The sequence below is a fragment of the Trachurus trachurus genome (assembly GCF_905171665.1).
Source record: "Trachurus trachurus genome assembly, chromosome: 22".
Classification (NCBI taxonomy): domain Eukaryota; kingdom Metazoa; phylum Chordata; class Actinopteri; order Carangiformes; family Carangidae; genus Trachurus; species Trachurus trachurus.
Genome location: NC_139907.1, coordinates 762,150 through 784,741, shown reverse-complemented (window position 1 = coordinate 784,741; position 22,592 = coordinate 762,150). Strand labels below are relative to the sequence as shown.

The 22,592-nt window shown below is 45.4% G+C and overlaps 2 protein-coding genes across 2 annotated transcripts in view; both read left to right on the top strand.

Moving 5' to 3' along the window:
* tbpl2 (TATA box binding protein like 2) overlaps positions 1 to 22,592 on the top strand; it is a gene marked incomplete at its 3' end in the record, with an annotated part of 106,437 nt that overhangs the window by 37,480 nt on the left and 46,365 nt on the right.
* On the top strand, positions 1,905 to 5,955 carry LOC311005883 (NACHT, LRR and PYD domains-containing protein 12-like; the record flags this gene model as incomplete). The annotated part of the gene is made up of 4 exons (XM_083998490.1): positions 1,905 to 2,602; positions 4,182 to 4,352; positions 5,292 to 5,474; positions 5,679 to 5,955. 4 exons carry the CDS (start codon positions 1,905 to 1,907, stop codon positions 5,854 to 5,856), a joined length of 1,230 nt encoding a protein of 409 aa, XP_083854616.1. The 3' UTR covers positions 5,857 to 5,955.

Below are 22,592 nucleotides of genomic sequence, written 5' to 3'. Positions count from 1 at the left end.
TCATGGTAAGAGACGGTTTCTACTGTAAACTGAGCTGAAGATGATTCAGTCTTTAGACTCATGTGAAGGAAACAGAGAGAAACCAGGAACCAGATCCATCAGACTCTGAAGGTTCACAACAAACCTCAGAGACAGAAACATGCACACACTCTGTCAGGCAGCCAATCAGAGCTCAGATGTGGAGCTGTGACATGTTGTTGATCCAGAAATGTCTTGACAGGAGGAAGAGGAGTGGTGTCTCTGTGGACCAGCAGTGTGGAAAAAGACCCAGAACCAGAGGTGAGCTGCAGACAGCCAATCAGAGCAGCTGTGGACAAAGTGAGACTGAACATCTGTCTGCTGATGTGGTCATTTGTTGTTTTCTCCAGTCATTGTTCCATCACACAGCACTGACATTTAAGATGATGATTCAAACCTTCTCTTTGTTGTCTGTAGTTCTGTAGCTGATGAAAATAATCTGATCAGATTGTCAGACTCTCTGTCTTCAGTCTGACTCTGTCTCTTCTCTCTCAGCAGATCGTGGTCTGCAGGAGGTTTTAGATCAACATAAGATCAGTCTGAGGAGCAGATGTGAACGAGTGACTGAAGGAACTGAGGGAACAGGAAGTGGAACAGGAAGTGGAACCCTCCTCAACAGGATCTACACTGAGCTCTACATCACAGAGGGACAGAATGAAGAGGTTAATACCCAACATGAGGTGAGACAGCTGGAGACAACGTCCAAGAAGAAGACCCTCCATGATGCTCCCATCAAGTGCAACAACATCTTTAAAGACTTACCTGTCCAACAGAGAGAGGACGTCTCTACGGTCTCACCTGTCCAACAGAGAGAGGACGTCTCTACGGTCTCACCTGTCCAACAGAGAGAGGACGTCTCTACGGTCTCACCTGTCCAACAGAGAGAGGAAGTCTCTACGGTCTCACCTGTCCACCAGAGAGAGGAAGTCTCTACGGTCTCACCTGTCCACCAGAGAGAGGACGTCTCTACGGTCTCACCTGTCCACCAGAGAGAGGACGTCTCTACGGTCTCACCTGTCCAACAGAGAGAGGACGTCTCTACGGTCTCACCTGTCCAACAGAGACCCATCAGAGTGGTTCTGACCAACGGCGTCGCTGGCGTTGGAAAAACCTTCTCGGTGCAGAAGTTCACTCTGGACTGGGCCGAGGGCTTGGAGAACCAAGATGTCAGTCTGCTGGTTCTGCTTTCCTTCAGGGAGCTGAACCTGATCAGAGATCAGCGGTTGAGTCTTCTCAGGCTGCTCCATGTTTTCCATCCAACATTACAGAAGGTCACAGCAGAGCAGCTGGCTGTCTGTAAACTTCTCTTCATCTTTGACGGCCTGGATGAAAGCCGACTGTCACTGGACTTCAACAACAGGGAGGTTGTGTCTGATGTCACACAGACGTCATCAGTCAACGTGCTGCTGACAAACCTCATCCAGGGGAATCTGCTTCCCTCGGCTCTGGTCTGGATCACCTCCAGACCTGCAGCAGCCAATCAGATCCCTCCTACATGTGTCGACAGGGTAACAGAGGTCCGAGGCTTCACTGACGCCCAGATGGAGGAGTACTTCAGGAGGAGGTCCAGTGATGAAGATCTGTCCAGAAGAATCATCTCACACATCAAGAAGTCCAGGACCCTCCACATCATGTGTCAAGTCCCAGTCTTCTGCTGGATCACTGCTACAGTTCTGGAGCACATGTTGACCACAGACCAGAGAGGAGAGCTGCCCAAGACCACGACAGACCTGTTCTCACACTTCCTGCTGGTCCAGACAAAGAGGAAGAAGAACAAATACGGTGAAGGACATGAGACGAGTCCACAGGAGCTGACGGAGGCCGACAGGGAAGTTCTTCTGAAGCTGGGGAGGCTGGCGTTTGAACAGCTGGAGGAAGGAAACATCATGTTCTACCAAGAAGACCTGGAGCAGTGTGGTCTGGATGTCACAGAGGCCTTGGTGAACTCAGGACTCTGTACTGAGATCTTCAAAAGCGGGAGTGTGATCTTCCAGAAAACAGTCTACTGCTTTGTTCATCTGAGTGTTCAGGAGTTTCTGGCTGCAGTCTACATGTTCCACTGTTTCACCAACAGGAACACACAGGTCCTCAAGAAGTTCCTGGGAACTAAAGATGTTGATTTAACCCTGGTTAACTTCCTGCAGAAAGCCATGCAGAAATCCCTCAGCAGTAGAAATGGTCACCTGGACCTGTTTGTTCGCTTCCTTCATGGCCTCTCTCTGGAGTCCAACCAGAGGCTGTTAGGAGGTCTGCTGGGTCAGACAGACAACAGTCCAGAAACCATCCAGAGAACCATCAACAACCTGAAGACGACAAAGAATACAAAGATCTCTCCTGACAGAAGCATCAACATCTTCCACTGTCTGACGGAGATGAAGGACCAGTCAGTTCATCAGGAGATCCAACAGTTCCTGAAGTCAAAGAACAGATCACAGTACCTGTCTTTAATCCAGTGTTCAGCTCTGTCTTACATGCTGCAGATGTCAGAGCAGGTTCTGGACGAGTTGGACCTGGAGAAGTACAACACATCACCAGAGGGACGACGGAGGCTGATCCCAGCTTTGAGAAACTGCAAGAAGGCTAAGTGAGTCCAGTAGTTTGATCAAGTTCAGATAAACACAGTTTTCATTTATTCTCATTAAGAACTGCTGAGTTGTGTTTTTTCTGGATGTGGAGTAAAAGCTGTGAGCTCCAACATGTGGATTCTCTGTTTAATTAATTAATGTTTAATGAACAGTTATTTTTAAGTTTTTATGTTGACTTTTAGGTTTCATTCAATTCTTCCACCTCAGTGTTTTGAGGTGTTAGTACGACTGCACATGAACCATAGTTTTAACCTGTTGCAGAGAGAATGTAGATCACTGCTGTGTTAGAGGGCGGAACCTTTGTCAGTGGGCTCATATTACCCCGCCCTGGTAAATAGGCACACCTGTTGTATTGCATCCCCCAATGTTCCGCCTGCTGGCTAATGTGTGCCATGTATGTAGCTGCGAATGTGAGTAAATGAGCAAACACGGTATCCTACGTCTGCGTGTATTATTACTAGGCAAAGCAACCACTCGGGTTACTACATAACCCTTTAGTGTCTCAGAGGCAGCTGTGTGCAGTCTGATCGGTGTCATCAGGTGATGTCATCTTCAGACTCCGCCCACACTGACTCAGGTGACAGGTGTGAAGAACATGTGAAGAGTTAGACAGAAGTGAAGCTGTCGTCTGTATCTAGGAAGACTGAAGTCCTGATGAACATGGAGGACAGCAGTCTAGGCCCGGAGCAGCAGGGCTAAGAGAGGCACTCGTTGTCGTAGCAACAAGAACAATGTCATGTAAAAACAGCATCAAGTTTTATATTCCACCACAGTAGTGCCAAGTGTTGCCAAAAGTTTATTGATTGGTATTGGTATATTGATCCCACACTGATGATCCTGCAGTATTACAGCAGCACAGTGAAAAGTAACAATAGAAGAGAAGTCGTCGTCTGTCTGTCCTTGAACGCATCACAGAGATGAATGAGTGTAACCAGTGTGTCACTGTTCTCACTGTCAGAGACTGTGTTACTGATCTGCTGCTGAACACCAGAGTGATGTTGAAGCAGGAGGAGCTCAGACCAGTTCACCCACCGGTCTGTTGTAGACACGGTCCACTATGACCAGTTCACCCACCGGTCTGTCGTAGACACGGTCCACTATGACCAGTTCACCCACCGGTCTGTCGTAGACACGCTCCACTATGACCAGTTCACCCACCGGTCTGTCGTAGACACGGTCCACTATGACCAGTTCACCCACCGGTCTGTTGTAGACACGGTCCACTATGACCAGTTCACCCACCGGTCTGTTGTAGACACGGTCCACTATGACCAGTTCACCCACTGGTCTGTTGTAGACACGGTCCACTATGACCAGTTCACCCACCGGTCTGTTGTAGACACGGTCCACTATGACGGCAGGCAGGCAGACAACACAACTACACAGACTCACAAAGTGTCACTGAGAGTCAACAGAGCCTCTGAAGCTGAGTGATGAGGATCAAAGTGAGAGAAGATGAGCTGAAGCTCAGATGTTCATCACATCATCACGTCCTGTCATCAGATGCATCAACTGTGTTTTTACTGCAGCTTTCATCTCATTTTATTCTGACATGTTTCATATTTTCTCTCTTCACAGACTTGCTGGTTGTAAACACTCAGAGACTCACTGTGAAGTCGTGGCCTCAGCTCTGAAGTCCAACCCCTCCCACCTGACAGAGCTGGACCTGGGTGAAAACGACCTGAGTGACTCAGTGAAGGTTCTGTGTGCTGGACTGGAGAGTCCAAACTGTCAACTGGAGACTCTGAGGTGAGTTCACTGACTGGACCTGTTGGACTTTTGTCTCTGTTCAGTTCAGTTTCTGACTCCATGTTACTGCAGCTGGTAGAAGGTGAAGGGTCAGAGGTCACTCAGAGGTCAGTGTGATGATGATGATGATGATGATGATGATGATGATGATGATGATGATGATGATGATGATGATGATGATGATGATGATGATGATGATGATGATGATGATGATGATGATGATGATGGTTAAAGTCCTGTAGCTCAGAGAACAGTGTTGGTTTGATGATCCCACTGTGGAGACACTGAGGCTCATGAACATCAACACTGGGCTCCACAGGAAGGAAGCTTCAGCTCATGGTCACATGACATTAAAGGAGTTTACTTCCTGTCCACAGTGTGTGTGAAGCAGCCTCTGGTCACATGACATTAAAGGGATAATTCAACATTTTGGCAAATTGGTAGGTAAGGTAAATACAGAGACTGCTTGATGAAAAACTGTCCCTAATTTCCCTCTAAAACAACTCTGTATGGTAACGTTGTGTTATTATCTCATAGCGTGGTGAATGTGCAGGTCACAACTTGTCCACCAGAGCGTTGTGGAGTTGTTGGATTGTGTATTTGATGAGTTTGATGAGGGGAACCAAGAAATCCCATGAGCCTCCGTAGCGTAGCTCTGAGCAGCTCACGGCTCTGCTCCGCCGTTCTAAAAATAGCTTGCACCGACAATTAAAGGTAACAAACCTACTGCTATGACTATAGGGATTATGGCAATGGGCCAATCTGACAAAATGTTGAACTATCCCTTTAGAGGAGTTTACTTCCTGTCCACAGTGTCTGTCACATGACCACTCACTTAGTTTCACTTCAAGCTTCTTCAGCTCTGAACAGATGATGAGACACAGAACGCTGTCAACAAGGAGCTTTGTCCTCAACTCACTGCTTTTATTCTTTATTCAGATTGTGGAACTGCAGGTTGTCAGAGATCAGCTGTTCTTCTCTGGTCTCAGCTCTGAAGTCCAACCCCTCCCACCTGAAACACCTGAGACTCCTGGAGCTGGGTGGAAACAACCTGCAGGATTCAGGAGTGAAGGATCTGAGTGGTTTTCTGGAGAGTCCAGACTGTAGACTGGAGACTCTGGGGTCAGTTCACTGACTGTTACTGTTGTAGATCTTAGGTGTGTGTGTGTGTGTGTGTGTGTGTGTGTGTGTGTGTGTGTGTGTGTGTGTGTGTGTGTGTGTGAGAGAGAGAGAGAGAGAGAGAGAGAGAGAGAGAGAGAGAGAGAGAGAGAGAGAGATCTGGTCAATCATCAATCATTTAATCTTATTATTTTATTCTTTATCCAGATTGAGGAGCTGCAGTTTGTCAGAGATCAGCTGTTCTTCTCTGGCCTCAGCTCTGCAGTCCAACCCCTCCCACCTGAGAGTCCTGAACCTGATTGGAAACAACCTGAGCTCTTCAGCTCTGCAGCAGCTTCGTGATCTTGTGAAGAGTCCAGACTTTCGACTGGAGACTCTGCTGTGAGTCTGATCTGTAGCTGTTTCCACAGCTGATGACTGTGGGAGTAAAACAAAATGTAAAGTGTAAAGTGCAGCAGGTGAACCTGTCAGGATGTGACATCACATATGACATCATATGTGACATCACGGACACAGAAAACGCTGCAGCAGCTTCAATGTGTCAATCATCAGTGATCCAGTTACAGGTAAAGGTGTTGAGTCAAACAGGAACAATGAGGTTCACCTGTCACTCACCTGAGAGTCTCTAGAAAACTCATGTGGGATCAATATGAACCATCAGCTGTTCTTGTTCTGACTCAACTGATCAGCAGATTCAGTCAATACACGATCAATACAAGTTTCTCTATCAAATGTCAACAGCCAATCAGAAGCTGAAACACACTGAAGAGTTCACCACCTCCCTAAACCTTCTCCTTCTTCTTCTCTACAGGCCACGATGAGAGAGTGAGGTGTGTGTGTGTGTGTGTGTGTGTGTGTGTGTGTGTGTGTGTGTGTGTGTGTGTGTGTGTGTGTGTGTGTGTGTGTGTGTGTGTGTGTGTGTGTGTGTGTGTGTGTGTGTGTGTGTGTGTGTCCAGTCCACCATCGTCCCTGACAGGTCATCATCAGTGAGTCTGGACTTAGAGCTCATCAAGATCGTCTCCGGTTCCTCTTCAGTGTCACAGCTGCAGCTCAGGAGGAACTTCCTGTTTGGGGGAATTTCACAATAAAACGACTTTGACTGTGAAGACGAGTTGGACTCAGACGGTTGACGTCTCGTTGTTCTTCATCTTCTTGTCCAGGAGGAACATGAGGTTGTTCTTCTCCATGTCTTCATGACAGTGGTGTCCATCACAGAGCTGAGTCAGCAGCTCTCACTGCTTCATTCATCACCACGGTTTCACATTCACTTCCTGTTCTCCTCCCGACTCCGCCCCCTGAGTTTTAACGTTAAACGGAGCTTCACCATGTCACAGTTTTGAACACTAACACTTATGGACCAGAAAAACACATGTCGAGTGTCATAAAAACCCTGACCACTGGATCAGAAGGGACCAGACTCTTTAATAATTAGGCTAACTTCTGTCATCTTCGTTTAGTCTTACTTTCAGTTAACTGGCTTTCAGCTTATTTTGGGCCTCCCAAATCGTCGTTTAACATCAAAACATAATAAGAGGCTGTACTGTATACTTACTTATGCAGCGAGAAAGAATATTCTGTTACAATGGATCAATGACAGGGTACCAACTGTTAAAGGCTGGCAAGGAGTAGTGTTTGATCTAGTGCCATTAGAGACCTTACATGCATATTACATTTAAGAACAGACCAATTCCATAAAGTTTGGGAACCCTATTTGAAGTATGTAGAGCCTGGTGTCTCTTGTATAATGTTGCAGGGATTTTCTTGAATGCTCATACTGTATATTTTTTCTTACTGAACCCTAATTATATAGATCTGAGCTGACGGTTGTTGTTGTTTTTGTTGTTGTTTTTTATTATTTGTTTTGTTTGTCTATTTGTTTTGCTTTTCATTCCTGTGGACCATATTATGTATCCATCCCTTTCTTGTAAAAGTTAAAAATCAATAAAAAATATTGTTAAAAAAAAAAACTGGCTTTCAGTTTGCCTTACTGAAAATTAAAGCTTTTCCTTATTGATCAGGCATTTTGGAAGAAGTTATAGTGAGATGGCTTCAATACCAGTATCATCAACCTAATTCTTGTTATGAAATCCAAAATCAACTGTTGTGGTACAAAAGTAATATTGTGACTAACAATTTGTGTTCCTTTTTTCATTAAATCAATGTTTGAAAAGGGCATATTATTTGTAAATGAGCTATAAAATAGTAAAGGGGAAATGATGTTTTATGATGAATTTATAGATGTATACAGTAATGTCTGTGTGACTCTTTGACATATAATCAGCTCCGGGCAGCGATTCCTATGTTTTGGAAAAGGTTGTTTTCCAAAACTGCTGTTAAACCACCAGGCCTCGTTCAGTCACTTAAATCACCTCCGTCCTCCTCCTGATGCTCCGTTTCATCTTCTTAGACTTAGACTTTATTCGTCCCAGAAGGGAAATTTAGTTTCCACTCGGCCGTACATTTACATGAAGGACATTATACAGATAAACACTCAGAGAAGCAAAACAGAACATCACACAATTAGCACACAAAAGCAGACTTATCACGAACAGTGTATGGCACAAACGTTGACTGTGACAGACAAGAGAGAGGAGGAGAATGTCAACGGGTCTATTGTTTACGGTGGCTACGACTGCAGGGATTTAACTCTGTCCCATGCGAGCCTTTCTGAGTTTAAGTGACCGATACCTACGACCTGGGGGCAGTGGGATGAGGTTTTGGTTGAGTGGGTGTGTATTGTCCTGTTCTATTGAGATTGCAAAGTGTCTTATGGGTCTATTGTTCAGTTCTGTGAGGTTGGGTGTGGGAACAAATATGATTTTGGAGGCGAGGTGCGTGATGCGTGTTAATTAGGTCTGGTTGGTGACTGAAATCCTGGTGTAGGAGCATATGGAGCAGTAGAGGAGGACTGGCTCTAGTCAAGTAGGTGGAGTGCTTTGAGTTTTCTGAGCACGGACGGGAACGAGTAGAACGAGTCAGTGCTGTCGCAGCCGAGCGTGCGCCATCTTGGTTGCTTCTCTTGATCTTCAGCATCTTCATCGGGTCCACAGGTGTAAACACACTGATCTGATTGGTCACACCGCCCACTAGGGGTTGCACGACTTCAGATTTTTAAAAGTCGACTCTAATGTTATGAAAGTCGAGTCGACGTCGACTAGTCGCTGATGACGTCATTCATATTTTTCCCATCATAAATTACAGGAGGAGGGAAATGCTTGGCAACAATCTGTAGATTATTCACTGACATACGCTCATGCACAGAAATGAGTCCACAGAACAGCAGCTTTAGCCTATAAACAACAAGCTGTAAATCAGTTTGTTTTTCTGTAACATGCAATACTGTAGCTACTGTCCGTTAAACAATTAGGGAGGAAAACGACACACAGGCCTCGTCACCATCACAGTCCTGCTCACTCACAGTTTCACTCACAGTTTTTTTCTGGTTGGTTGTTGCTGTTGTTGGTTGTCGTTGTGCTAAAGCTGTCGATATGAGCGGAGTTTTTTTTTTTTTTTTTTAAATTGCCGACAGCCCGACACACTGGCCGCGGCAGCGCAGCCTCACAGGCGCTTGGCTGGTGTCAGGCAGCAGCTTCTCCTGCTCTCTCCGCGCCGGTCAAACATCGACCCGTCTGTAGGCTACAGGTCTGTCTCTAGCGCTGTGTGTATGGATGTGTGTCTTGTGTGCAGATGCAACTGACAAATATCTAGGCGGACAAGCAAACTTAATCATCATTTATTTTATTTTGAAAATCGACCGGATTCTCTCGCCTTTTCTGTGCCCGACTTCCTGTCTGGTACGCGCTCGTTCCATCCAGCTTGACGGCGCTCGTATTTTTTTCATTCAGCCACTCAGCTGTTGTTTGAAGCCGCTACTCTTGTAGCCTACTGTTACATGATCAGCAACTAGTCGACGTCAAGCTGAAAACGTCATTGTGGAGCAGTAAAGTCGACTAGTCGATTAGTCGACTAGTCTGTGCAACCCCTACCGCCCACACCTGTCCTGATTTTCCCAGCATGCACCTGTTCGGTTCCCAGCATGCACCAGAGCCAATCAGGACGTCTCACACCGAGTTTAATGACCTTTAATATCGTCCCTCAGCTCAGTTTCATTGTTTCACTGTCCGTCACCGTGACGTCACTCAGCTGCTGTGATGTCACGACCCCCCTGTGACCTCACACAGCGACTCCAGCAGCTGGAAGTAGTTGTACTTGATGTCGTAGTCCATGTCGTACCAGAAGTTCACTGCAGAGAGAAGACACAACACCTCACGTTACCACTCTGACTGTTGATGTGTTTGTCTCAGAGGAAGATGAGGATTTACCTGCAGCTCGAGCACTGGAATAAGAGAGTAACGACACTTCCATTGAGTCCCGTGGTTAAAGCCTCATGCCCCCGAGTGGCAGGATATGGGTATTGCAAAAGTGCCCAGAAAACCCATTCACTCCAATGTATGTGTGTTGTCCACTTGCTTGTAAATTGATGAAAACGGCCGTGTTTTTGTTTTTAGGTGTCTTGGTCATATCAGATTATACTTATCATTTTTTTTATTATTTTAATTTATAAAATGTAGATTGAAACTTTCATGTAGAAAACAGTTGTTTTTTTACTAGCCTATGTGTAATGATGCAATTGATGTGGGTGATCTAGAAATGTCCTTAAAGCAGAAGGAAGTGATATATTTGTGTTAATATAAGTCTTAAATAGTTGTATCTTCCGACAGCAATCACTTCTATAGAGTGTTTGGTCTGAAACACGGGTCTGTCAGTCACTCTGCTCTGATGGACAGGTGAGACCGTAGAGACGGTGTTTTTTTTTGTTTTTGTTTTTTGTTACAAACTCCTGAATAGTAAAGAAGAAGCAACAAAAAAATGTGATATACAAAGGAGTTGGAGAGGATCAAAGATAAATACAAATATTATTACTAATAAGAACAGAATAAAATTTGATTAAAAAAAAAAGTAAAATATAATACTTATACAGTAGGAGCCACATAGAAATTCCCCTGCCATGCTGCTGCCATGCTGCTGCCATGCTGTTCCCATGCTGTTCCCATGCTGTTCCCATGAGAATTCCAGCAGAGCTCCAGCAAAGTCCCAGCAGCTGGAGTGACCCCCTCCTTTTCCTGGGTGTGACTAGTTTTTACTGGAACTCCACCCATTCAATGAAATACATGACATGACCAGGAGATGGCGCTTCTCTCACAGAACAGTACATATCGCCAGAGGCGGCATTTAAAGTGCCGCCGCTGGTGGTGAGTGGAAATTCACATAATTCATAGAACCACGAGTACATGTTTGATTTAAGAAGTGAAATTATAACTGACCTAGCTACTGGAGATGCGCTGGCCACTGTTTTATCTGGAAATAAATTGTTGTAGCTAATAATACCTACTGTCAATTTTTTTATCACAACTTATTTACTGTGAATCTACATTTAAATAGGAAAAAACTAAGGGAGTGATGAAAGCCTTTTTAAGATGTTTGCAGTTGCAGGTATTCAGTGCATGCCTTCGACCAGGGAATTAGCATTATCATTGCTCAATCTTTTGTTTGCCTTAATGGGCCACCTATTGGTCACCCATTGTCACACAAATCGCTCAGAGCTTGCAATGGAGCTGGCTGTTCAACTTTGAAGGAGGACCGGGGGAGGGGAGGTTATGTTGGAAGGCTAGCTGGACCAGACTCTTTCCTGAGCAACAACACACTCCAAACCCCTGAACATTCACACCTGCTCCAGAGCATTACCATGTCCAAGCATCCCCCACCACTTTGATTATGAATTGATTAGAAAATGAGCAGGTATTTCCTTAGAAGGTCCTGCTTTAAACATTTTTATTTTCATGATTATCTTACATTATTATCTATCTTACAAAAAATGTTGTAATTTTGCAACAGTGCTTCATTGCAGAGATTAGGAAAGGCACATGTGGCAAGGTGAAGAGGGTCCAGGGCGGGCTTCGAACCCCAGGCTCTCGGGTAACAGTCATGTGCGCTAACCATTCGGCCAAAGGGACATCCCCTTGGCCAAGTAGCCAGGGCGCATGATCAATAGGAGGCATAGCGACAGGACCCTCAACCACACCCACACACACACACACACACACACACACACACACACACACACACACACACACACACACACACACACACACACACACACACACACACACACACACACACACACACACACACACACACACACACACACGTCAAACAGGATTGCAGATGGTCTGAACATATGGAGTCAGTGCTGGAATTTCATTTAACTCTGCACTTCCTCTGGATTAAATTTATTAATTCAATGTATTGATTTTTCACTATAATTTACTAGTTATAGCACAAGCCTATACTGTCAATCCCCCTATAAAACCCATTCCGATTTGATATCACAACTTCACAAAGTTGAAGACACCTGCTGCACCTAGTCTAATCTTTGTATGACTGAATTATTCTGCATAAGACCCTGACTAATACTTATTATTACGGCTAAACTGAGACCAATAAAAACAATCAGCCGCGGTGGGCTGAACACGGGAGAAATAGTTGACGCGCACACTTCGCTTTACTCTTGCTCTCAAAGCACCTTTATTTCCATATCACGGCAACACAGAAGCTCCAACTGCTTACAAACGTCCGCGCAAGGTTAATAAGGGAAGCACAATGTGATGTGATAGCGCAGCGGTCAACAGAAAGTTTCACCCCCGTGGCTCACCCCACGCCATGTTCAAACGCCAACTGATGAGACCAGGTGAGTGCAATCACAAGTAACCACGGATCACACGCCCACAGTGACACACCCCTACCCACGCACCAATGCAGTGTTCACATCCACAAACCAAACACACACAGACTTACATACGGCTCCTACATTCCGGCCCCTAATTATTTAAGGCAATAATTACACAATTATAACATGTAGGAGACCAAACTTAAGGTTAGCAAGATATCAACATCACACTCAAAAATATCTCTTACCCATGACCTACGATTTATGGCAAATAGTCCCGGTAATCATACAAATCAGTCCAAGTCCATTCACGTGCACAAATGTCCAAGTCAATACAAACTGTCCATATTCAGAGTCCATGCAGCTCTTCTGACTCCTCCGCCTCTTGAAGAAGGCACACCTTGGTGATGGGCCTGTCCAGATAGCTGCTCCTAGTCTTAATGCGGACCCGACGCACAAGTCCTCCTCTGTCAGGGTCTGCCCGCACAATCCTTCCAGTAAGCCATGAATTACGGGGAGCCGAGTCGTCCACGATGATCACAACATCCCCTGGCATGAAGTTTCGTCTGGTGCTCTGCCACTTCTGGCGCTCCTGAAGCTGGGGCAAATACTCCTTGACCCAGCGTTTCCAAAACAAGTCGGACATATACTGCACTTGTTTCCACCGTCGACGAGCGTATATGTCCTCCCTTTGAAACACTCCTGGTGGCAATGCAGGTTTGGACTTGAGCAGCAGCAGATGATTCGGGGTCAGCGCTTCTAAGTCATTTGGATCAGTGGATGCCTTGGTTATAGGGCGGCTATTAATAATAGCCTCAACTTCACAAAAGACTGTACAGAGACACTCTTCATCCAGATTCTGCGTTCTCAAGACAGAATTCAACACTTTCCTCACAGATCTAATCAATCGCTCCCACACTCCGCCGTGATGTGAACCAGTGGGCGGGTTGAAAATCCACTTGATTCCCTTCTGAAGGAGTGTGTCATTGATCTGGGCATGGTTCCATTTTCCGACAGCTTCCCTCAATTCACGCTCAGCTCCGATAAAATTCGTGCCATTATCGGAACGCAACTCCAACACCTGACCACGTCTTGCAATGAACCGTCTAAGGGCGTTCACAAAGGAATCGGTGTCTAAAGACGATGCCAGCTCCAGGTGTATAGCTCTCATCGCAAGACATGTAAAAATTACACCGTACCTTTTCGCTGTTCCCCTTCCCCGCTTGACCTCAAACGGTCCAAAGCAATCCACTCCCACTCTGGTGAATGGAGGCTCATCAGGTGACACTCTGTCCTGGGGAAGATCTGCCATGCGCTGATGTCCTGGGGCAGCATGTAATCTACGACAGACAACACACTTGGATAAAGTCTTCCTTATTGCAATGCTCGCACCAGGAATCCAATATCTTTGGCGTAACTTTGCCAACATGTGGTTACGCCCACCATGACCTGTCTGCAGATGTACATGATGTAAAATGAGGTCAGAAATATGAAGATCCTTGGCCAGTATAGCCGGATGTTTTGCCTCATCCGGCATGGCTGTTCTGCTAAGTCTGCCTCCAACTCTTAGAACACCTCCTTCGAGTATGGGATCAAGCTTGCAAAGGTGACTGGTCCTCTTCACACCTTCTCTCTTTTGCAAACTAGTTATCTCTTCTGGAAACCGCTTCCTTTGACAAAAACAGAGAATTGCGGTTTCTGCCCTGTCAAACTCTTCAAGTGAAAGAGGCCCGAGGGCAGCACGAGCCTTGACACTCCGCATCTCCTCTTCTACCTTCTTCTTGAGCTGTTCTTCATCCAGGCCAGATTGAACAAGAACAGCTTTCAATTGCTTCCTCCTTCCAACAAGATCCCACAGCCAACTCTTGAACCTGAGAAGCCAGCCCACCATCCTTTTCAACCTGATCCAAGAAGAGAAATGATTCATAAAGCTCATAATGATGTCTGCCTGCTCATTAGCTTGGATAGCATTCACAGAAATGACAGTCTTGATCTCAGGATCTTCTGAAGAGACATTTCCTGACAAATCAGGAGTTATTGGCCATTTCATTTCAGGTTCGACAAGAAACTTAGGCCCAGACACCCAACTATCGCTCTTTAGGAAGGACTCAACCTTTGCTCCTCTTGAAGCCAAGTCTGCAGGATTGCTGGATGTATTCACATATCTCCACTGAGATGAGTTAGTCGAGGCAAGTATCTCTGAGACCCGATTTGCAACAAATATCTTGAACCTTGATGTTTCATTCCTGATGTACTTTAATACCGAGGTACTGTCAGTCCAAAAAATGGACTCCTGCAGCGGCATTTTCAGCTCTTTCCTCCACAACTTATCCATTCTGCTCGCAACCACCGCAGCTGTTAACTCCATGCAAGGGATGGTGATCGATTTCAATGGAGCTACACGTGCCTTTCCCATTATAAAGGCACTATGTGCCCGACCACAGATGTTATGCAGCAACAGGTAGGTCACGGTTCCATACCCATCCTCACTCGCATCTGCAAAGTGGTGGAGCCGCGCAGAAGCAACTTCCCCAAAGTTGAGAGGTTTTAAGCACCTGTCGACCTTAAACTCCTCAAGCCGATGTAACTCATTTAGCCAGGCCCTCCACTCCTGGGCCACAGTGAGGGGCAAGGCATCATCCCAACCAAGCTGTCGCCTACACAAGTCTTGAAGAATCCTTTTGGCGGATAGCACAACGGGCGCCAGCAATCCCAAAGGATCGTAAATAGAGCTGACAGTGGACAAGATCCCTCTCCTTGTTAGAGGTCTGTCCCGGAGCGTGATTTTAAACTTGAATGAATCTGACTGGACACACCATTGTACCCCTAAGGCTCTTTCCATAGGCAAGATGTCATTGTCCAAGTCCAGATCCTTCACCTCTATAGCTCTTTCCGGTTGAGGTATGGCAGCGATGACAGCACGTCTGTTGCTAATCCATTTAGTGAGCTTGAAGCCTCCTTTAGCACAAAGCGCACATAATTCTTCATAAAGTGAGACTGCCTCCTCTTCTGAACCAACAGACACAAGGCAGTCGTCAACATAAAAATTATGCAACACAGAATCAACTGACCTTGGACTGAACTGTTCCTTGTTGTCATCTGCACACTTTCTTAAAGCAGAACTTGCACAACTTGGAGAGGATGTGGCGCCAAACAGATGTGCAACCATTCTATACTCCACCAGATCCTGGCCATGGTCTCCATCCGGCCACCAAAGAAACCTTAAGAGGTCTGTGTCAACACGTGGTACTCTGACCTGATGGAACATAGCCTCAATGTCCGCCATTAGTACTACAGGCTCCTTTCGGAATCTGGTTATGACCCCCACCAGCGAGCTAGTCAGATCAGGGCCCTGGACGAGCTGGGCATTTAGAGATGTTCCCCGGAATGAAGCTCCACAGTCAAAGACCACTCTAATCTTTCTCTTCTGTGGGTGGTACACACCGTGATGAGGTATGTACCATACCCTACCGTCACAGCGCTCCAGATCCCCGGCTGGGACACTCTCAGCATAACCTTTGGAAATTATGTCACCCATGAAGTTGGTGTAGTCAGCATGGAATGAGCTGTCCCTGTTAAACCTCCTTTTGAGACTCAGAGCACGCTGTTCTGCAACAGTTCTGTTATTAGGCAATTTGACATCATCTTGTCTCAAAGGTAAACCAACACTGTAATGACCATCCACCAATGTGGCAGACTTGTTGACCAACTTCATGAAATGACAGTCTTCTTTCGATAATCCAAGCTGCTCATCCTGTGCACATTCAGGGAAATCGGCCTTTGTTTGCTGCTCCCACAATTCCTCAAGTCTTGAAACAGAAATCCTATTGACAGTGGCATGTCGCTGCATACAAGCAGCGTCACTGCCGAAGTCTCCTCTGAGAGGACCGTTTACAGTCCAGCCTAACACAGTTTTGACTGCGTATGGACCTCCATTCGTGCTCCGAACAACCTCCCATGGCTCTAGAGCAATAGGAACATTAGTACCAATCAGAAGATCTACCCCTGAATTGATCTCCGAAATTTTCACATGTTCCAGGTGTGGCCATCTTTGAAGGTCTTCCTGTCGAGGAATGTTACCTTGAAGGACAGGCATGCTTTTCTGGGTGAATATGTCAGGCAGCTCACAGAAACAATCTGTGTCCAATCCAGCTACCTCCAGGTCTGAAACAATGTGACTATCGACAGCTTTCTCCTGACCCATTGTCCGTAGGAGAATAGCTGTTCTTCTCCCTGTGAGATTCAGCTTGTTCATGAGCCTTTCAGTACAAAATGATGCGGAACTCCCAGGGTCCAGGAAGGCATAAGTGATCAATATTTCATCTCCTTTCTTCGACTTCACTTGAACAGGAAGTATGGAGAGTGTACAGTCGCGATCACCGGCCCCAGTAAGCCCGCTAGATTGTACTGAGATTAAAGCCCTTCTGTTAGCTGTCTCTGGCCCCATGTTAGCTTGCTCTGAAACAGCTTCCTTTTCCTTAGAATGGATATGCAACATGGTAGGATGTTTCAGATTGCATACTTTACACAAAAGACGCTTACGACAATCTTTGCTCCTGTGCCCAATGCACAGACAGCCAAAACACACCCCATTTTGTTTCAAGAAAGACATTTTTTCACTGTGTGACTTCCTTTCCAATAGACGACACAGATCCAGGGCATGTCCAGCACCACAAAACAAGCAAACCTTTACAACAGCTGAGGCCCTTTCCCTCCTCATACTGGCCTCGACAGTTTTGTCCAATGTAGCGACGGTGGTAGCGAAGCTACTTCCTTTTGCTTTAGAATAAGGTTGGGATTTATAATTCCTCACATCCTTTCTTACTGCTGTTTGAGAATCCTGAATATCTCCAAACAGTGGGTCACTTGCAATCTTTACTTGTTTTTCAATAAATTCAACAATGTCACAAAAGGTCACTCTGCGATGGAATTTATCCTGTAACTCACAGGCAACGTTTCTCCATCTATCCCGGAGTTTATAAGGCAATTTCTTAATGACTGTTTGCATATTAGCTGTAACGTCCAACTCATGCATGGCACCTACCTCTCCCATGGCATTGCAGCATCCTCGTAATAAAAAACTATATGCCTGCAGGGCTTTCACGTCCTCAGGTTTCAAAACTGACCATGTGAGGACCTTCTCCATGTAGGCAGAAGCAATTTTTAAAGAATTGCCAAAATGTTCTTGCAACAAAGATTTAGCTTTGGCATATCCTTGATCATGAGGCATATGCTGACAGCTTCTAACCAGGTCCTTGGGCTGGCCTCTGGTGTACTGCTCAAGAAAGTATAAGCAATCTTTAGCACTGTGCGTCTTGTCTTCGATACTATGTTCAAATGCCCTCATGAAAGTTTGGAATTGTAAAGGATCACCATCAAAAATCTGAATGTCCCGTCTTGGAAGAAAAAAGAGAGACTGCTGCTCAACCAACAAGGATGTAATTTCATTCTGTTTCTCCAAGACCGTTATTAAACGATTATGATCCATGGTATTTTGCATCACAGGTAAAGGATTTTCTGAGTTCAACTGAAACTGATGACATGATCGTGTACTTTGTATTTTACCTTGTTGCACCTTTGGCTCCAACCCATTTGACCATGTGACTTGTGACTGCAGCTCATTCCTTTTCTCCTTAGGTCTCGCATCCAACAAATGTGAACGTGGCTGGTCACCTATTGGCATATACTGAGATGGCTGTTTAGCTACCACAGGCACAAATGTCTCAGCATCAGCATTCAGTTTTGGAGCTCTCCTTTGTTGTCTCTCCAAATATGAGTTCATTCCGTTAGATTTAATGCTGGAAACTCTAGAGCCTTCCGAGGCCTTTAACACTTTAACCTTAGCTATTGATGCAGCTAATTCCATATCCAAATCAAGCTGCTCTTTCTTTTTTCTGAGCAGCTCTTCTTGCTCTTCCAAAGCATGTTTGTCCTTTAAAAGGCTTTGGCGAGCAAGGAGGGCCGCCATGTCTGCCTCAGCTTTAATACGTGCTGATGAGGTAGATGAAACACAGGACTTACTTCCTGCTGAACTTCTTTTCCTTGAGGTTCTACTTGCAACATTGGAAATGCTGTCCCTCGGTTCAACATCATCTACTGTCACTGCAATCCCCGCACCATTTTCAGAGTGTTTAGATAAATCATTTCCATTAGTTTTTACATCAAATGGTTCAATGTAAGGTGGATGTAACTGAGGCGAGGTGAGGACGTCATCTGTGCTCATTTGTGCAGCACTTTGATTAGATTGTCTACCTGCATCAGAAAGCCACCCCCTTACATTGTCTATAAAGCCACTGTTATGCTTAAGTATACTCGAGAACCAGGTGTTTTGTTTTTCTTGTTCCTCTTGAGGAAGCAACTGAATCACAGCTTCATGAAGTTGGCTTGCATCCTCAAGCAACACAGATAAGTTTGCAAGATGAGACTGAACACTTGGCGCATTATCTTCATTTTGCATAAGTTCTTTAATTTTCTTTATAGCGGCTTTAATTTTATTAACCTTAGCTTGACGATCTGTTTGAAACGTTTGTATTTGATTTTCCAATGCTTTCACAGAGAGTTTTATTATTCGTTTTTCAATTCCCACATTAACATCAGGACATGAAGAAGATCTACTTAAATCCATGTTCATTTATGAATTATCAAAACATCCATGCACAGCCCAAAACATTATAGATCACACACAGCGCTTTAATGGCATGAATACGTCACAGGAAGCCTTGCATACACACGAGCGATAACGATCCACAAACAGGCAATTGCGTCATGTATTCCCCGCTGAACTGCCTATAGAAAACTATCTAAACTCACCCTAGTCTTCTGTGCATACTAGCGGTGGGTATTTATGTACCTATATACCGTTAGTCTTGAACAAGACAAACTGTCTTAGAAAAAGAACTACGGCGGCACTCCCGAGCCAATGGCTCCACCCGCTTGATGACACGAAAATAACAAACGGCTTAAAACAAAAAAGGAGTACAACCACCTTATGTGGTTACACTGCTAAAGCCTACCAGGGGAATTATTTAGGCTAATTCGCAAATATTACCTGTTGTGTGTGTGTGTTTGTGTATGCGTGACCATACCTCCGCTCCCGTAGCTGTGATGAATGAGCCGCACGGGCTGGCTTGTGAATGAATGAAAACCTACTATGGCGATGAATGAACTGGTGCGTCTCTGCGCGCTCCAACTTCCTTGTTTGAAGCGTTCCAGAATGATCCCAGGAATCCAGCGTAAACGAAACTTTCCGTGGATCAACACTTCGGTAACTTTTCTGTTGACTAATATTACGGCTAAACTGAGACCAATAAAAACAATCAGCCGCGGTGGGCTGAACACGGGAGAAATAGTTGACGCGCACACTTCGCTTTACTCTTGCTCTCAAAGCACCTTTATTTCCATATCACGGCAACACAGAAGCTCCAACTGCTTACAAACGTCCGCGCAAGGTTAATAAGGGAAGCACAATGTGATGTGATAGCGCAGCGGTCAACAGAAAGTTTCACCCCCGTGGCTCACCCCACGCCATGTTCAAACGCCAACTGATGAGACCAGGTGAGTGCAATCACAAGTAACCACGGATCACACGCCCACAGTGACACACCCCTACCCACGCACCAATGCAGTGTTCACATCCACAAACCAAACACACACAGACTTACATACGGCTCCTACACTTATAGTAATGATGCATTAGCATCAAAACAAAGTAGGCTAAATAAAATGATCATACATACATAGTCTAAGAAAAAAAGTGGAAAAGTCAGGGGCCCACTTTAGTATTCTTTCAGGGGCCCCAGAATTCCTTGCAACGGCCCTGATTATCTGACTAACTTGCTTATACCACTCAGTGGACCGGCGGATCAGCTGGTTTGCAGTGCGCCGCTGTATAGCCTACTGTATGATCTCTCTCTCTCTCTCTCTCTCCCTCTCTCGCCCTCTCTCCATCGCGCTGTACGTCTTCACAAGACACAGGTCGACGTGTGTGGGGTGAGATGGAAATAAGAGCAGAGCGCACCTTCGCTCTCATGTTGAGTTCCATATTAAGACAGGTGCGTCAGTGCCAGTAGATCGCGCGTCAGGCATTTGGCTCTCCTAATGAGAATGGCTGGTTTGACGTGACTTTATCATTAAAAGTGAAAAAAAAAAAAGAGAGAGAGAGCGTCAGGTCAGCATAGCGCAGGGGGAGGGATATTATGGCGCATTTCCACTAGCACGGTTCGGCTCGGTACGGCACGGCTCGGCGCGCTATTGCGTGTTTCCACTAGCACGCAGTACCTGCAACCGGGTACATTTTTGGTATCACCTCAGCCCTGGTTCCAAGCGAGCCGAAGCGTTACTAAAACGTGACGTAAGCCGACTGCCTTCCACTGATTGGCCGATGAGTGTCGTCACTGGAAGCGACGACCGACAACAGAAATGTTCCTGCTGAAGCCTGAAGCCTGTTATTACCAGAGAATTTCTAATATTGAGACTGGCTCTGTTATTACGTGACTTTATTAAGTTTTAATATTTTTTCATGCGAGAAAGTAACTGTTTAGATCCCCATGTGCGGTTAGTTTATCCAAACGACGGCTGTTTAGAAGTTTGCCCCGATGTTTTTCGGAGAAGTGAAGCTCCAGGTCCGAGCAGCGACCGGTTCATCACAGAGGCAGCAGCCCGGCTCCTGACGTGCTCCGCCGGGCCAGCCTACCATCGTCACCCCGAGGAGAACAGACCGCTAATTAACTTCCCCGATGGCTTTTAGAGGTTTACCACCGGCTGGTTAAACTCTTAAATGTTGGTCTCATTGATGAAATCTAACAATTGTGGCTGTAGCAGCAGTTTGTTTGTGGTTAGAAAGAAGAGCAGCACTGCCTTGGGGTCTGTACGCACAGAAAACACCACATTTACATCAATAAATAAATGTTTTACAATGAACCAGGTCGATCTCAGAGCTGGCAAGACTCTCCGGTAAGGCATATTGAACGGTTAAATGCCGTTAACGGGACGAGAGCAGTCAAAACGGCGGTTTAAAGCTAGCTACAGAGAGGGTAGGTTCACTTCCTGTTTACAAAGTAAAAGCACCAATTCTATCGTAATGGCTTTCCTTATGATAAAAGGCAACGGGTATTTTATTTTGTGAAAATAACTGGAAGTGCGTTGCTCACTACGGCTAGCTTTAGTAATGCCGACCTCGTTGAAACAAAATTGTAAACAGCTGGTATTTAGTCAGATTTTCAACACGTTGGGGATCTAAACGACTACTTTCTCGCCTGAAAATGATTCAAATGTTGCTAAAGTTATATATTTACAGAGTTTAGAGCGTTGCTCGGCGACGTGTAAATGACGTCACGGCGGCACTAGTGATACTCAGTTGTAATGGAAACACAACCGAGCCGAGCCGTGCCGTGCCGAGCCGTATCGAGCCGAGCCGTGCTAGTGGAAATGCGCCATTAGTATTCTGTGGTGAAAAATACACTCATTCATGAAATTTTATTGAGAATTTTACAGAGGTGCACAGCGCATGTTTACGGTGTCCGGCGACTCTGACCCCTACACCGCAGCAGCCAGCAACAGACTTTTACAAAATAAAAGCATGTGAGCAACATGCATTAATGCGCAATAAAATAAATGTCGGCGTTAATAGTTTAATGAGTTGCCATAACGCAACTTGCACAGCCCTAATAAATACACAAATGAAGCCCGTGGTTCTGAGACGTGACGCGCTGTGGTCACTAGAAATGTATTTATTTATTTGCGGATCGGGAGTGAATGAGCAAGCCAGAGATGCACAGCAGATTTCATGGTTGCCGAATGGCAAAAACTGAAAGAGGGGCTTGTAAATAACTGTTTATATTACAGGTTTCACACAAACAAACAAAAAACATCCAGTAGCCTATGTTAAGTCTCAGCTGTGCCATGGCGAGGGCGCACGACGCACAATCATGTGGGTTTAATTTATGAACCTCATAATTATTTCCTCTTGTTTGAATATAAGGGCGGTCACTTAGGACCACACTTTCATTTTACACATAGGCCTACAGTCTCATGCGTTTATATTCACGGACACATTGGCATGTTGTTTATTTATTGGTTAGGGTTTATTTGCGCACCGTATGCTTCAGTGTTAACATTTAAACCACCACAAGGCAAACGTTTACTAGAATGCAAAATCTGTAGACAGGTAAACTGCGAGTGATATAGGCTACATTTTTATTTGTGCTCTGTCGGTGTTTATTTATCTTTGAAGTTACTTATAGATCGCCTGTTTTGGAGGCAATTATAGCAATTCATCTGAGGGAAAAAAGAAAGGAGGAGGAAAAGTGATTGACAGATTAACTCAGGTCAAAATCACTGCTCCTCCCCGTGGACAAATGAGACACTGCAGCTGATTTTCACACGGGCTGCAGAGG